Here is a 17,233-nt window from a genome sequence, read left to right as displayed (position 1 = left end):
ACCGAAACTTTCCCAAATGAACAAACATTAACAGAATGTGACGTCATGTTCAGTATACGTACTGTACCGATCATCATAAATAGGGCTGTAATACCACTTTGTATCACCAGATGGGGGAAGAATTCATGGAACCTTTATTAAACCATTAAAAATTAAAAGGTAAAAAAACCCTTTAACTATGTTTTTGCTATAATCACAGATGCGACAAATAAGAACAATAAATACAGGATAGAGGTTACAGTTACTGTGAAGCACAGGATACATGACTGAAGATCTGTGTGTGTGTGTGTGTGTGTGTGTGTGTGTGGGTGGGTGGGTGGCAAAGTGCTTCTACACAGTGTACCAGGGGCACGGAGAAAAGTTGTCGTACCATATGCACGAGGAGTGTGTGTGTGTGTGTGTGTGTGTGTGTGTGTGTGTGTGTGCATGTGCGATTTCTTTTATTAAAGTTATTAAAGTGTGTTTTAGTTTTTTTATGATCTGTAGCGAGCCAGACGCTCAGTGTTCTTTTATTCCTTTAACGTATTTTTCTGTGTTTTATTTCAGTGAACGGAGGACGTGCCAGTGGCCCTGGGACTTCAGGTGGTGGGTCATTTTCACACTTTCTTTTGTACAGCACCGGGTGGGCTGCAGTGATTTTCTTTTTGTGTGATTTTCTTTTGGGTCCACGGCTGCTGGTAAGTCCAAGTTCCAACATTGTTTTATTGTACTTTTAGGACACTGTCAACAAAGACGCTACATTTTGTTCTCCTAATATTTTATTCTTTATTTCTTTTACTATAAATAAAACTGTTTTAATATTGGAGCCAACCTGCCTCAGTGTGCATCCTTGAATCTGTGCGGCCTCTTTTTATTCTTTTTGTCTATTTTTCTTAAACATATATTTCCTGGGGGGGAATTCCCCTAGGTGGCGTTGTCATTTTATTATTTCTTTTAGAACCCCGTCGACCACGTGGTCACACACATTTGAACTGTTGTCACCTTGCTGCACTGTAAATAAACGCACTGTCTTTATTTCTTAGCTCCGTGCCTGAGTCCACTCTTTAACAGATGTTTTTCCAACGAGCTGATTTCATCACAGCTTTCGACCCAAGGACCGAAACACTTTCTCCTTTGTTAGTTAGAACAAAGATTTTCAATGCAAATCAGAATATTTTCCATACAAATGTGTTCCCAGCTCCTGCCGCACCCTGTCTATTACCGTCAACTGGCAATGGGTTTGCATGTAGATCACAGGATTTATTCAAACATTGCACGACAAAAAAAGCTGCACAGAAAATGGCATCTCACTAATTTAGAAGATCATCATTTAACCAGGAAAAATAATCTCCAAGTGACCTGAATAATCAGGCCCCATCTGATCCTAATGACCTTACACTGCCGTATGACAAATAGAGCACTTCGCTCTCAGACTGCTGGTTTACATGTGATTGCTCCATACAATGGGAAGCAGAGCCTTCAGCTTTCAATTAAGTTGAGTTTGAATACATTTTATTTATACAGCGCCAAATCACAACAGCAGTCGTCTCAAGGCAATTTATATTGTAAAGTAGATCCTATGGTAAAAAGAGAGAATCCCAAGAATCATATGACACCCTGTGAGCAAGCACTTTGGTGACAGTGGGAAGGAAAAACTCCCTTTTAACAGGAAGAAACCTCCAGCAGAACCAGGCTCAGGGAGGGGCGGGGCCATCTGCTGTGATTGGTTGGGGTGAGAGAAAGAAGACAGGATAAAGACATGCTGTGGAAGAGAGACAGAGATTAATAATACCTAATAAAGAGATGTGTACAAACACATAGTGAGTGAAGAAGAAACACTCAGTGCAGCATCATCCTCCCTTTGATAAGCAATCCCTATTGCAGCTTATCTAAGGGAGGATTCAGGGTCACGTGATCCAACTGTGGGTGTGTTTGGTGAAGGGGGATGTGGGCACATCATGGCCAGCGTGTCCCCTGACTTCATTTCTGCTGAAATATTCTGGTTTCCTGTAAGGCTCTGCTCCTTTGTTCTTCAGGTAATTTGTATCATGTTCAGGTGAGAAGAGCCAAGTTTATGTAACCTTTCATTTAGTGCTGTTAGCTCTATGTTTGGTCTGCAAAGGAAAATGTTGTCATTGTTGTGTTTTACATGTTTTTCAAATAAATTACAGCTTTAATCCAAACAGTGTAAATAGAGTCCTCCTCACTGGAATCCAGATGTTCTAACATGCTGCTCTGCTTCAGGCTGAGCAGCACAGGATACGGTTGCAACACACATTGCCTAATTTCATTTCATTTCTTAATTTCGTGTTGTCCCTCAATACTGTTCTCTCATCTGTGTGGTCTCAGAGAGTCCTCGTATGCGGTTTGCTTTACTCCTGCCCTGTTATGTGATTGTCATGCTTAACATGTGAGTTTCCAACAATAGAAGATGAGTCTTCAGTTCAAGCCTGACATCCTGGATTCTGGGTTTTAATGGTGAAGGGAAATGGCATCTTACTAATTTAGATGATCATCATTTATTCCTTTAACATATTTTTCTGTGTTTTATTTCAGTGAACGGAGAACGTGGGACCTCAGGTGGTGGGTCGTTTTCACACTTTCTTTTGTACAGCACCGGGTGGGCTGCAGTGATTTTCTTTTGGGTCCACGGCTGCTGGTAAGTCCAAGTTCCAACATTGTTTTATTGTACTTTTAGGACACTGTCAACAAAGACGCTACATTTTGTTCTCCTAATATTTTATTCTTTATTTCTTTTACTATAAATAAAACTGTTTTAATATTGGAGCCAACCTGCCTCAGTGTGCATCCTTGAATCTGTGCGGCCTCTTTTTATTCTTTTTATCGATTTTTCTTAAACATATATTTCCTGGGGGGGGGGGGGGGGGGGAATTCCCCTAGTTGACGTAGTCATTTTATTATTTCTTTTAGAACCCCGCCGACCACTTGGTCACATACTTGGCTCTCCGCAGAGAGCTTAAACAATATGTTCGCCGTGTGCCTACTGCCACCTTGTTAGAGGTGCGCGGGGAAGCAATTAGATGGGAAAGAGAAGGGTTTTCAGGTGGTGTTCGCGACCGTGGCTATTCCCACCCATCAGCGTATGGTTTCCAGTGTGGGGTGCACACTAGCCCTAGGTCTGCTCCTGTTGGTACACCCGAGTTTGAGTGGCGTGAGCTAAAGGAACTCCTAAAGCGCCAGCAAGAGCAGTTAAATCAGCTCACTGAGACAGTGGTTTCTTTACAGAACCCCCAAAGAGGTGTTTGGCCCTCACGGGGTGGCTTGGTGATTTGTCGCCGGTGTCAGTAGCCAGGACACTTTGCTAGGGAGTGCACTGGGGAGCGGGCTTCACGCTGCACCAGAGCAAGTTCTGATTCAGGCCCTCCTCGTACGGCAGTTGGCAATCATCTTTTCGCTACCCAGTCGGAAAACTAAAGCCCTCTGAGCTGCAGAGCCACAGTTCAGGTGGGGAGTTCACTGGCTCACAGAAAGATAGGATTGGCAGGCTAATTTCATCGTGTCCAAAGATAAATGTGCTGATTAGTGGGGTGACTGTCCCTTGTTTGGTGGATACTGGTTCCATGGTGTCCACCATCACGGAGAGCTTCTTTTTGGCGCATTTTGCACCCTGGGGACAGGAACGCCTCCAGTCATGCCATTGGTTGCAGCTTCGGGCTGCCAATGGGCTGGCCATTCCTTACATTGGCTATTTGGAGCTCAGTGTACTCCTGTGTGGCAAGGAAATGCCCTCTTGTGGGATCCTTATAGTGAAGGACCCTCCTGGTGCCACGCCCTCTGTCCCTGATATCTTAGGAATGAATGTAATCCGCCGCTGTTATCAAGAGCTGTTTGGGGCTTTCGGTGGCTCCTTGTTTAATTCTCCTTCTGTGTCACTGGCACCGAGACCAGTTTTGGAGGCCTTACATCAGTGTCACCAGTCTGCAGCCCAAGCCCCAGAGGACCTTGTCGGTACCGTCAAGGTACAGGGCCCGCGGACCGTGCGGATACCTGGTGGCGTCATGCAGCTGGTGGCTACCACCTGTTCTCAGCAGTTGTCAGGTCAGGCTGTGCTTTTTGAGCCTTCTGAGTCCAGGTTGCCAGTTGGGTTGCTGGCCTCTCCATGTTTGGTCCAGGTGGATAAGGGCATTGCCTACATCCCAGTCACCAATGTGGGGACAGCTGAAGCTGTCTGGATGCCCTGGCTGGCGCACGCTGGTTTTCTACAATCGACCTGGCCAGCAGGTACAATCAAGTGCCAGTTTCTGAGCAGGATAAGCCTAAGACCGCTTTTTGCACGCCCTTTGGCCTGTTCGAGTGGAATCGTATGCCGTTCGGGCTGTGCAATGCTCCTGGTACCTTCCAGCGCCTAATGCAGAGGATGTTCGGGGATCAGCAGTGCCAGTCGCTACTGCTGTACCTAGACGACATCATTGTGTTCTCATCGTCTGTTTCTCAGCACCTGCAACGGCTGGAGATGGTGATGGCACAGCTGCAGCAAGAGGGGCTCAAGGCTAAGCTAGAAAAGTGTGCCTTTTTCAGGCAGAAGGTTAACTACTTGGGCCATGTAATCTCTTGTGAGGGTGTCTCCACCGATCCAGCCAAGTAGCCAAATGGCAGTGTCCATGTCAGAGTTGAGATCCTTTTTGGGTTTCGCCAGCTATTACCGGCGCTTTGTGGAGGGGTTTGCCACGTTGGCGGAACCCTGCATCAAGTGGTGGCTAAATTGGCTGGCACCAAGACAAAGAAGGGCTCGGGACAGAGTTTGAGTGCTATTTGGACACCTCAGTGTGAGGAGAGTTTTGAGGCCCTGAAAGCAAAGCTTGTGTCTGCACCTGTGCTGGCATATGCTGACTTTACGCGTCCATTTATCTTGGAGATTGACGCCAGCCACAGTGGTTTGGGTGCTGTTCTCTCCCAAGATGTAGAAGGTGTTGTTAGGCCAGTGGCTTATGCTAGTCGAGGCCTTCGGCCCCATGAGCGCAACATGGACAATTACAGCTCTATGAAGCTGGAGTTTCTTGCGCTCAAGTGGGCCATGGCAGAAAAGTTCCGGGAGTACCCGCTGGGGCAGAAGTGTGTGGTTTACACTCACACCAATCCCCTCAGTTACCTCTCCTCAGTTAAGCTGGGTGCCACCGAGCAGAGGTGGGCATCCCAGCTGGCGGCATTCGATTTTGAGATTAAGTATCGCTCAGGCCGCAGTAATAGGAATGCTGATGCTCTCTCTCGACAGTATGAGACGAGCTCCAGCTTGGCCGAGGGTGTGTTGCCTGGGACTCCTGTCCCAACTTCACTTCAGCAGGCTCAGTGTCCAGCAGTTTTGCCCTCCGTTACTCAGTTGGAGATTGGGGCCTTTCCGTCTCATTCTCCAGGGGACATCCGTGCTTTGCAGGAGGCTGACCCCCTCCTGAAAGATTTCTTGGTATACTGGAGGAGGCAGCCCCCGCCCTCTTCGGAGGAAAGGAGTCAGGTCCCCAAACCAGTCATGGTTCTGCTGCATCAGTGGGATCGTCTGGTGGAGAAGGATGGCATCCTCTATCGCCGTATTTTGCGTCCGGGTGGAGGTGAAGAAGCCCTTCAACTTGTTCTTCCAGAACCTCTAAAGCCTGAGACCTTGAGGCAGCTGCATCAGGACCATGGGCACCAAGGTATTGAGCGTACCTCGGAATTGGTCAGGCAGCGTTGCTATTGGCCCGGGATGTCCTCTGACATCAAGCAATGGGTCCAGCGTTGTGAACGCTGTCAGGTCGCGAAAGACTCAGAGTTGGGATCTCATAGTTATATGGGTCACCTGTTGGCGTCTAGGCCAAATGAAATCTTGGCCATAGACTTCACGGTGTTGGAACCTTCCGGTAGTGGAGTTGAAAACGTCTTGGTTACGACTGACGCTTTTAGCAAATACACGGTTGCAGTCCCTACCCGGGACCAGCGGGTCTCTACTGTGGCCCAGGCCTTGTTAACTGAGTGTTTTTTTTTTAATTTGGCATTTCTAGCCATCTCCACTCTGACCAGGGTAGAAACTTTGAGAGTTTGGTGATGCAACAGCTATGCGAATTGCATCGGGTAGCCAAGTCCCGTACAACCCCTTACCACCCAGCGGGTAATGGGCAGTGTGAACGGATTAACCGAACCCTCCACAACCTCCTACGGACTCTGCCATCATCTCGGAAACGCGACTGGGCTGCGTGTTTACCACACGTGCTCTTTTGCTAAAATAGCACACCCCATCAGGACACTGGAGAGTCGCTGTTTTTCCTGATGTTCGGCAGGGATCCTAGGCTGCCTATTGATTTCCTTCTAGGCCGGGTTCAGGACCCAGTGCCTGGAGAGGTTCAGGACTGGGTGGCCGAGCATCAAGCCAGGTTAATGGTGGCTTTTGAGGGAGCTCGGGCACGGTTGTCACTGGCTGCTGACCGTCGCAAGGAGCGGCATGACCAGAGAGTCCACCCTGTGCCTTTAAAGGTCGGTCAGCTGGTGTATCTTCGAGATCACAGCACCCGGTGCCGGCACAAGATCCAGGACCTATGGAGCTCTGTGGTCTATCAGGTGTTGAGGGCACCTCAAGGGAACGGGGCTGTTTATACCATTGCCCCCGTGGGAGACTTGGAGAAGGTTCGACATGTCCATCGCGACATGTTGAAGGCACAGATCAGCCCAGGGCCAGCGCCTGTGCCTGCTGACTCAGAGCGGACCTCTCTGAGTGACGATGAGTTGTGGCTCCTTGTCCCTGAGGTACCTTCACAACCTGCGGCACCCGTGGCGTCACTTTCCGATGCCTCTAGAGCTCTATCGGTGGAGCTCACGTCTACTCCCAGTGTGATTGTAGCATCCCCGACCTCTGTCCCCTAGGTTCTTCCTCAGGCTCTGTTGAACAGTCTGAGGTGAGTGGGCCACAATTGCGGAGAACAGCATGTTCAACAGCTGGTCAGCACTCAAATGTTCATCACTTGCCACGTCCTGTTGAATCTGCACCAGTTGCTAATGCTCAGCTTGCCGTATTCAGGCCATGGTGTTAGGTCCCTTGAGTTATTGTCGGGGCGTCAATACAAAAAGGGGGGGGGGGGGGTAGATGTAGCCAGATGGGCTACTCGCCTTTCTTTTTCTCTCTCTCACTCTCTCTCCTGCGTTCTCTCTCTCCTGCGCTCGTTCTCTTCGCAACTAGGTTAATTGGGAAGACCACCTGCATATTGATTGCAGGGTGGCGCCAGCCCGTATAAAGCTAAGCCGGTGTTTTTGTTGGATCATTCCTCCCGTGCATTCGGCGCAAAGCAGCAGTAAATGCTGGCACACTGCGACGGACTGATCAGCAAGAGTAGATCATATGACAGCTACAGGTATGCTCTCGCTTAACCTCCGATTCCCTCCAAGTACCGGAATTTGTATTAATATAGTTTTTGCGGCCTGTTGTAGCGCTGCAGTTTCTGTTTTATTTTGGTGTTGCGGAAAGAGGTGCTCGTGTTATCCCCACCAGTGAGAGTATAGCACCTCCAGTCCTGGGGTAAGCCGTTAAAACTATTTTTATTAGCATTCACAGCTACAAGAGGCTAAGGTTACATTTATCTGTTTTAGGGTTTGATCGCTGCCTGCACCTCCATGGCAACTCGCCCAGCCTTAATTGGAGAATCAAGACGCCTGCCTAGCCGCTGTTGTGAGGGCTCCTCCTCGGTGGAGCCTGCTGTCTTCTCTTGTCTATCTTGTCTTTTCCTCTTTTAGCTTGTCGTGAGACTGTTTTTATTAAGTAGGCTTACCTTTTCCTGGTTCGCCTGGTTTTATTCTATTTTATTCTGGACTGTTGCTTGTACCCACGCTTCTGTGATCGGGCTGAGGTGGTCCTCTGCCTGAGTGTCGTGCCGGGAATTTTGAATCGCCTCCGTTGCTGGTCTCAGCCTCTGGGGAGCCAGACCAGCTTGCGATTGAGGCTTGGACAACTACTACCAGCACGAGTGGTAGTTTGACCCGTGGGGCATAAGCCTTCCAGTGTGGTGTGTGTGTGTGTGTGCGATTTCTTTTATTAAAGTTATTAAAGTGTGTTTTAGTTTTTTATGATCTGTAGCGAGCCAGACGCTCAGTGTCCTTTTATTCCTTTAACGTATTTTTCTGTGTTTTATTTCAGTGAACGGAGGACGTGCCAGTGGCCCTGGGACTTCAGGTGGTGGGTCGTTTTCACACTTTCTTTTGTACAGCACCGGGTGGGCTGCAGTGATTTTCTTTTTGTGTGATTTTCTTTTGGGTCCACGGCTGCTGGTAAGTCCAAGTTCCAACATTGTTTTATTGTACTTTTAGGACACTGTCAACAAAGACGCTACATTTTGTTCTCCTAATATTTTATTCTTTATTTCTTTTACTATAAATAAAACTGTTTTAATATTGGAGCCAACCTGCCTCAGTGTGCATCCTTGAATCTGTGCGGCCTCTTTTTATTCTTTTTGTCTATTTTTCTTAAACATATATTTCCTGGGGGTGGAATTCCCCTAGGTGGCGTTGTCATTTTATTATTTCTTTTAGAACCCCGTCGACCACGTGGTCACACACATTTGAACTGTTGTCACCTTGCTGCACTGTAAATAAACGCACTGTCTTTATTTCTTAGCTCCGTGCCTGAGTCCACTCTTTAACAGATGTTTTTCCAACGAGCTGATTTCATTACAGCTTTTGAACCATGGACTGAAACACTTTCTCCTTTGTTAGTTAGAACAAAGATTTTCAATGCAAATCAGAATATTTTCCATACAAATGTGTTCCCAGCTGTACTCCTGCCGCACTCTGTCTATTACCGTCAACTGGCAATGGGTTTGCATATAGATCACAGGATTTATTCAAGCATTGCACGACAAATAAAAGGAGTCTTGGAAAAAGCTGCACAGGAAATGGCATCTCACTAATTTAGAAGATCATCATTTAACCAGGAAAAATAATCTCCAATTGACTTTGTGGGTCCTGAATAATCAGGTCCCATCTGATCGTAATGACCTTACAGTGCCGTATGACAAATAGAGCACTTCGCTCTCAGACTGCTGGTTTACATGTGATTGCTCCATACAATGGGAAGCAGAGCCTTCAGCTTTCAATTCAGTTGAGTTTGAATACATTTTATTTATACAGCGCCAAATCACAACAGCAGTCGTCTCAAGGCAATTTATATTGTAAAGTAGATCCTATGGTAAAAAGAGAAAATCCCAAGAATCATATGAGCCCCTACGAGCAAGCACATTGGTGACAGTGGGAAGGAAAAACTCCCTTTTAACAGGAAGAAACCTCCGGCAGAGCCAGGCTCAGGGAGGGGCGAGGCCATCTGCTGTGATTGGTTGGGGTGAGAGAAGGAAGACAGGATAAAGACATGCTGTGGAAGAGAGACAGAGATTAATAATACCTAATAAAGAGATGTGTACAAACACATAGTGAGTGAAGAAGAAACACTCAGTGCAGCATCATCCTCCCTTTGATAAGCAATCCCTATTGCAGCTTATCTAAAGGAGGATTCAGGGTCACGTGATCCAACCGTGGGTGTGTTTGGTGAAGGGGGATGTGGGCACATCATGGCCAGCGTGTCCCCTGATTTCATTTCTGCTGAAATATTCTGGTTTCCTGTAAGGCCCTGCTCCTTTGTTCTTCAGGTAATTTGCATCATGTTCAGGTGAGCAGAGCCAAGTTTATGTAACCTTTCATTTAGTGCTGTTAACTCTATGTTTGGTCTGCAAAGGAAAATGTTGTTTTGGTGTTTTCAGCTTCAGGTTTCCTGGATGATGATTTGGGTGTTTATGAAGGCCCTGTTCTCTCTGTGCTCCAAACCCTTAGTACAATGGTGCAGCTGCCATACAATGGCATGTTGTGTTTTTCAGGAACGTTTTCAACAGCTCTTCACACAGTCACAGTCAATGGAAACCTCTCTTTAAACACTTACAATATAATACTGTTGACTCAGCATCACAAACACTGTCTCGTTTGTGGTCTCTGACCAGAGAGACATGTGGAGATGTTCCATGTAAATATGAAAATTTTCCATACAAATATATTCCTGCTGTGTTCCTGCTGCACCCTGTTTTTATTTAACATTCACATCCTGTTTTTTTCTTTTTCTCATACTTTTTCCATTCCAAACATCCAACATCCTGCACGTGAGAAGGAGGATACTCTGCTTTTCCATTGGCTGTGCTTTGCATATACATCACAGGTGTTACTGAAACAGAGTAAATCCAGCAGCTCTGTGTTTGATCCTCCATCAGCTCTTCACTGTAATCCAGATCTCCTAACATGATGCTCTGCTCCGGACTCAGCAGCACACTGTGTGAGTACAACACACTGATAATCCTTTATTTCTACATGAAATCAGCTGCACATGTTCAGTCTAATCCTTTTCTAGCTTTCCACTGTGCTGTACTGTGACATGCTTTTCTTTCTGCTTTATTGGATCAGTTAATCTAACATCCTAAATACATGTTTGCATCACCTCAGCAGGACAGTTAGGCTTCACAGAGTCCTGAGAGGAATTCATGGCTGATCGTTTACTTTGAAGAGTTCAAACTGTCAACACAAATAAGTTTATTGACAAAAGTTGGAAACATGAAGAGAATAAATGTGTCATTGAAATCTGCTGTTTAGAAAGAGTTTTCAAAGAATCCAGGTGTGAATGAAAGCAGCAGCTTTCTCCTGTTTGGTTTTCATTTCTGTTTCATGTTTTGAGGTGAATTAAACTTGATATCAAACACACAGTCTGACACTGAGCTTTCTCTCTGTCTCTTTCAGTGCTGGCAGCAACCTGTTCACTCATCACTTCAGGTAAATTACTGCAGGGCAACCTGCATGTGGCGAATAAAGCCTTGATTGATTGATTGATTGATACCAAAATTAGGGGGAATTTACGACTGTGCACTATGTGCTTCGAATATTGTGTGTAGTTTTTGTTTTATACAGTTGTCAGTCAGGCCTCTAACTATGAAACAAATTACACTCCAAAAGACCCCGGGCTTCTGAAAAGATGACCCGGGTTTAAGCCCAGCATTTATTTTACATTATACATTTACATTATTATACATTTATTTTTTATTTCAGGCTTTATCAGAGCTCAAGTTTCCTTTCCTCCTCCTGTGACCGCCATATCCACAGGGAGAGTGGTCACCTCTAACGGCCTCAGTGCTCATCGCCTGAGCTGTGGTAAGATGGAAAATAGTGTCCAAGAATTCACTGCAGATCAAATTCAGACTCTCAGGCTAAATTCAACAAACTTAACAAGTATTGGATTAACTGTTTATAGTTTACAGCCTTTTTATGCACAGTTGCTTATTTTCAGTTTAATGGTATTTTCCTGATCAACAAACCAACAGTGCATTTATTCTTTAACAAAAGCTCTGAGGATGTTGGACTGTGTATAAAAATTCAGAAACATTTGATGTAGATTAGAAACAAAAACACTGACTTAAAGTTTTCTCCTTAATCAGAGTTAATGTAATCTCCACTGTGGTGGTGTACAGAGGTACAATCCTCATTATTTATGGATCTGCAGCATCTGAGTCTGAAACTGAAGCCTTAAACCTGGATTATTGCATGTTGTGTTGAGTTGTTCCTTTTCTCTCATACTGTGTCTGTATAACAGTGGGTGGAATGATCGTTGTGACGTCAGCTGATTACAAATGTAGAGGTGAAGTAATCTGCTCTGACAGTGACACTGAGAACAACGTGAGGAACAGGTGAGCACTGTGGGATGGTAGAAGTGAGCCTTTGATTCAAAAGAAGAAACAAACTAAAACCTGTTGAACAGCTTTACTCAAACTAACAGGAAGTAAATGATCACCTGAAAGTAACTTGTTTCATATCTTTGAGCTTAAACCAGCTGTTTCTGTCTCCCTGCAGCTGTGATGGAAAAACAGAGTGTGACATAAAGTCAAACATTACTTATGATCCTGGAGTCTGCAAATACCTGGAGACCACCTACGACTGCTTCCCACGTAAGGACTCTGTTAAACCTGTGATTAGAAATGACTAATGAACCCAATCTGTGCATGAATGATTACAGTTTCTGATGGATCTGTGTCTGTTTCAGGCCGCAGTGTAACATGTGAAAAACACCAGTCAAAACTTCAGTGTGGTGAGAACACAACTTATCTTTCTTTGTATGTTTGAGTATTCACGTAATAAAAATATCACCATGGTTACAGTTTGACTCTATGAACTCTTCCTCAGATGAAGGACAGGTTATAGTCGTCTCCTGGGCTAATTTTGGTCGCCGTGACAACACAACGTGCCATGATGGAATTCCTGATCACGTCAAAAATGTTAACTGCTCCTGGTCAGGAAGCATGACCTATGTAACTAACAGGTACAGATGCTGACTCTGTTTCTTCAGCTCTCCATCTTCTCTCAGATGACGCAGTGAATTTTTGCTGATTCACCTTTGACCTGCATTCACAGCTGTAATGGGAAAAACAGCTGTACTGTTGAAGCAAGTAGCTGAGAAGACCCGTGTTATGGCATTTATAAGTACCTGGAGGTGTTTTACACTTGTCAGGGTAAGTAACTCAAATAATAAACTTCTAAAGATAATCTTTTAGGGTCGGTACATTCAGACTTGTTTTTGAAGTGAATGAAAATGAAAATTATTCATCATTTTTAAAAGATGAACCTTTCTGTGCTGAAAAGAATCATCAGAAAAATCATCAGTCACGAAGATTTGGTCAGTTTGTTTTAGATCCTGAGTGAACGCGCACATCATTATCACAATACTTAATAACAACAATGTGATTTAGTCATCAAATAAATAAAAATATTACAAAATAATAATAATATCGTGTGGGGTTTGTATGAAAGAACCCAAAATTCAGGCACTTGCTGTTATGCAAGGAAATCTCGATTAAAAACGTAGTTATTTAGCCTTGCCTTCCCTGCCTCCTAGAGCCCGCATTTTTTAGTGAACTGTAACTTATCTTTTTTGCTTTTATTATTGTTTTTATGATTATGCCTGCTGTATGATTGGTTAGTTATGTCTCCCACCTGTTAGTATATAGTACATTTTTTTGGTACATATTTTATTTTTTTATTTTATTTACTTGTATTTATCATTGCTCTTATTTGGTTTCTGTGAAGCCCTTTGGCATACATCTGGTTTTTAAATGTGCAATATAAATAAAATTGTATTGTATTGAAATGACACGTATGGGGTGAACACAGTTGAAACTAATGGGATAATGAGACAGGACCTTCAAAGTAAAACAGGAAGATCTCAGACTGTTTTACAAACACAAACTCAGATACACGAACAGAACACCTGGGGGGAGGACACAGGTAGGGAGAACAGCACACTAAGCACAAGAACCAAAACCCTAGGAACTAAGAAAACAAGAATAAACCCTAAGCATATGATGACACCAATATAACACAAAATGCTGGGTCTAACGACCCAGGACCATGACAAACTGTTTACAAAGTAATTTTAACAAGCAAAATGTAGTTTTGCATAATTCAAACAGAAAATCAAAAAGGACAGAAAAAGTTATGATGTGGACACAGAAACAAAAAGATTAGATGAAAAACAAAAAATGATAATAACAAAGACAAAGAAATTTTTTTTTTCACATTTCAGTGGAAGTTTGGTGTCGTCCAGATTGGAGGGAAGATCTAATTAAGTCCTACACGATTAAAAGACTTTGTTAACCCCAGAGGAACTGGTCACAGTTGCTCCAAGACAGTAAGAACACCTTGAGGGTAAACACAAGCTGCAGCAGAGGAAACGAGCTACATTTGCTTATTTTGTGCAGACTATTGTGACGTTACATTAAACTGTGACCGTCACCAGTGAATATGTGTTTTCTAAATCAGCAGCAGGTGTTCAAAAGGTAACGAACAGGATGTGTGCAGGATGTAAACAAGTTGTACAGATCATGTATGTTGATTCTAACTTTATTTTACACTTCATGCCTAAACTTTGTGGTTTTTATGGTTTTTAACAACAATTTGTTAAACTTACAGACAAACTCTAAACATCAGGCTGCTGCAATAAAATCTATGTAGTTATATATTAACTGATCAAAGGTTCTGTGTAATCGGTGTTCATTAGTAATGTTCTTTGTTGTATTACAGGCTTTAGGATTCATGTTTAGTACAGTACAGGTCAGCTGGGATCAGTGATGATGGAGGGAATTTTACTGCAATCACAGAATTCCTTAAAGATGAAGAGGAAAGCAGCTAAACTGGGTCACAGCAGGAAAAATAAGAAAACCAGAATCTTATCCAACCTCAGGTTTTACACAATAAATTCTCTCTGAAAACAGCCATGCAGCTACTACTGCGACATGTGTTTGAAGCATGCATCGCTTCTTGGCTTTAATAGCACATTGCAGCATTCAGCCATTATTCTAACCTTTTTAGTTTCTTATAGATAGTTGTTCACTCTGTGCACACTGCTGGCAAACGATGCTTATTTTACTTAATTTCTGCTTTGATTCATGAAAGCGGTTATAAATGGCGTTCACCTCTGAACACTCAGCGCAGATCATGACTGTGTGAAGAGTTTTAGGACAAAGACAAAGTTTTGGCACTGCGATAACAGCTTTGAGCATCCATGCAAGTGAATATTGAGCAAACTTTCTAATAATATATTACGCTACTGAAAATAAACCTATCAGCAGCTATCACAACCACAACAGGCAGAGGACAGGATTTTCATGATTACATTTACACAAAACTGGCACTGAGGCTCTTCAGTAAATTCAGCACATTAAAGTTTGTCCTGCTGCACATGTTTGTTAATGTTCCTCCTTTAAAATTTAACTTAGTCTCATTTGATGTTTAAATCAAGTAGCTCACTGAGGTACATGTAGCAAGCAGGGGCACATATTCACGAGATTATTTATTTTTTGTAAGTTTTTTGGAACATCTTTTTCATATTTAAAGAGAAATAATATATTAATAAAACTGTATTCAATTTTACATTTTGTAAAACCTTTTTTTCCCTCTGCAGGCCAATAAAGTTGGACATGGGACAGTAAAACATCTACACCATCAAATGAAGTCATGAAAGCACAGGACAACATCAGAATGCTGACATGCTCACATTTCTTCTCTGCAGCCACCACATAGCCCTTTAGAGGCTTACAGACACAAACTCACTCACTGCACACATAAACTATTAAAAACACTATAACCTTCGTCATCCAGGAGTTACAACACTGTAAAACATTTAACGCATTATTTCAGTTACATGTAAACCTTGTTTTATTTGACATTGCTGTACTTGATTATTATTATTGTTTATTCATTTTTGCATTTAAGATAGCGCTTTCTTTCATTTTAATATCGTGTGTGAAATGAAATAATTTAGGTATGCAAGGTTATATATATGCAGTACAACTATTAAAACACATTTCTAAAATGGAAACCATTGACCAGTTTATTTTGAAAGACCTTCTTTTCCTCTTTTGAATATTAATTATTGCTATTTGATTCTTCAATCGATGGAACAATTGATAGACTAGAATTATTGATAGGTGCAGCCCTGAATAAAATGCAATAGCTCTAATATATCACAGTCCCTGATATATTACACAAAAGTAATAAAACATTAAGCTGAAATTAAGGTGCCCCTCTTATCATAGTAGTAGTTTTTGTCTCTGTAGAGAGATGCAGATAGTAGGCTGTCCACCTACTACACTACACTGTGCATTCAATAGGAGCTGTACAGAGAGATCCACAGGCAGGATTGATTTCTGTGCCATTCAGTGGTGCATTATGGGTAATCTCAGTCTCTCACTGAGCATGTTCCTGTGATTGGCCAGCACGTCATGGAGTGGGTGGGAGGTATTGTCCTTATCTTGGACAGCATCCGCCTCTCTGACACCACCTTAAGGGAGTCCAGCTCTGTCCCCAGAACATTACTGGCCTTGGACTTTGTTCCTGGAGACAGATGTTGCTGTTGACTTGACTTTTCTTTTCATTTTTTACCTCCACAAACAAAATGAACCTTCATTGTGTTCGAGTGGTGTAAGAGGTCTCATGTCTGCACTCTCAGCATAGATGCATCAAAGTACATCAGAACAAACTGAACTTTATTCTTTCAGGAAACTGTGTGGATGTGGAGTGATGGTTCCCAGTTTGACTTCAGAAACTGGGCCAGTGGAGAACCAAACAGTCCACCAGTATATTGTATACAGATAAACCGTGGAGGTACAAACTGAAAGTGGGCCTGTTGATGAAATGAGTTTGGTTTTTATATTGACTGAAGTCATGTAATCTTAGGTCTTTATAAGAACTGTGTTTAGTTCTTTTTACATTAGAGAAGAAGAAAACATTTACAGCACAGATCTCTGATTTTATTTCTGTTCTTCATTTTGATTCTTCTTTACAGGACGAGATTGAGCGGTGCATATACAGAACAGATGACAATCCCAAATTCCCTCTGCTGTTAAAAATGTGTTAAAGAAAATCACAGCAGTTCAATGTCAGAAATCCATACAGTCTCTCTGAGCCATTCATCGTTTTTTTTATTTTTTTAAATTAAATTCTTCTCAATCTTTTGTTTTTATATACTGATGTTTCTATCTCATGTATTTATTCAATTACCAGAAATTACCAACAAGGTAACAGATTGTGGAGAGCAATGGTGGTAATATCACTTCGTACCACAAGATGGGGCAGTAATTAAATATATTATTTATTTATTCATGTACACTCGTGTACACGTGTGTACACGCATACACACACACACACACACACACACACACACACACACACACACACACACACATATATATATATATATATATATATATATATATATATATATATATATATATATATATATATATTATAATTTTACCATTAAAAGTAAAAATAAATCAACTAAAAAACAGAAAACATGCAGCAGCATGCGATTAAACTGCTTCAACTGTTTGCAGTTTTCCCCACATGGATGGATCTATTAGTTCTGGGGTTATTGTGAACGCTCACTTTTTTTTTTAGTAGCATGATCCTTTTTTTTTTTTTTTTTTTTTTGCCTGTCCCGTTTGGTTCTTTTGAATTATTGGAATCAGAATATCAGAATTATTGTCTAAAGGCGAAGAAAGATGCCCAACGGATTTACTTTACCAAATTGACCATCCCAGCCTTGCCTTAATGGTCTATTTGATTCACCTTTTATTGTTTATTCTATTTATTTTTTTATTTTCACTTGCTAGGTACGGGACAGACTTGAATGAGGAAAAGAAAAGGGAGAAAGGAAGAGGGGGAAAAACAGCGGAGAAGAGGGACGGGGATAAAGGGCAAAAAA

At 42.8% G+C, this 17,233-nt stretch overlaps 1 protein-coding gene across 1 annotated transcript in view; it reads left to right on the top strand.

The window, feature by feature from the left end:
* Window positions 1–10,084: 10,084 nt before the first annotated feature.
* Window positions 10,085–17,233, top strand: part of LOC148097076 (L-rhamnose-binding lectin SML-like) — a 30,793-nt gene continuing 23,644 nt past the window's right edge. The window contains exons 1-5 of the mRNA XM_087833468.1: window positions 10,085–10,264; window positions 10,723–10,759; window positions 11,069–11,130; window positions 11,570–11,663; window positions 11,827–11,921. Coding sequence (XP_087689594.1) covers window positions 10,231–10,264; window positions 10,723–10,759; window positions 11,069–11,130; window positions 11,570–11,663; window positions 11,827–11,921 — 322 coding nt within the window. The 5' untranslated portion in view covers window positions 10,085–10,230. The remainder of the gene's footprint in view (window positions 10,265–10,722; window positions 10,760–11,068; window positions 11,131–11,569; window positions 11,664–11,826; window positions 11,922–17,233) is intronic.

Source organism: Neolamprologus brichardi, chromosome 20, assembly GCF_056152115.1.
Source record: "Neolamprologus brichardi isolate AB-2024 chromosome 20, ASM5615211v1, whole genome shotgun sequence".
Lineage (NCBI taxonomy): Eukaryota > Metazoa > Chordata > Actinopteri > Cichliformes > Cichlidae > Neolamprologus > Neolamprologus brichardi.
This window is presented reverse-complemented; position numbering and strand designations above follow the sequence as displayed.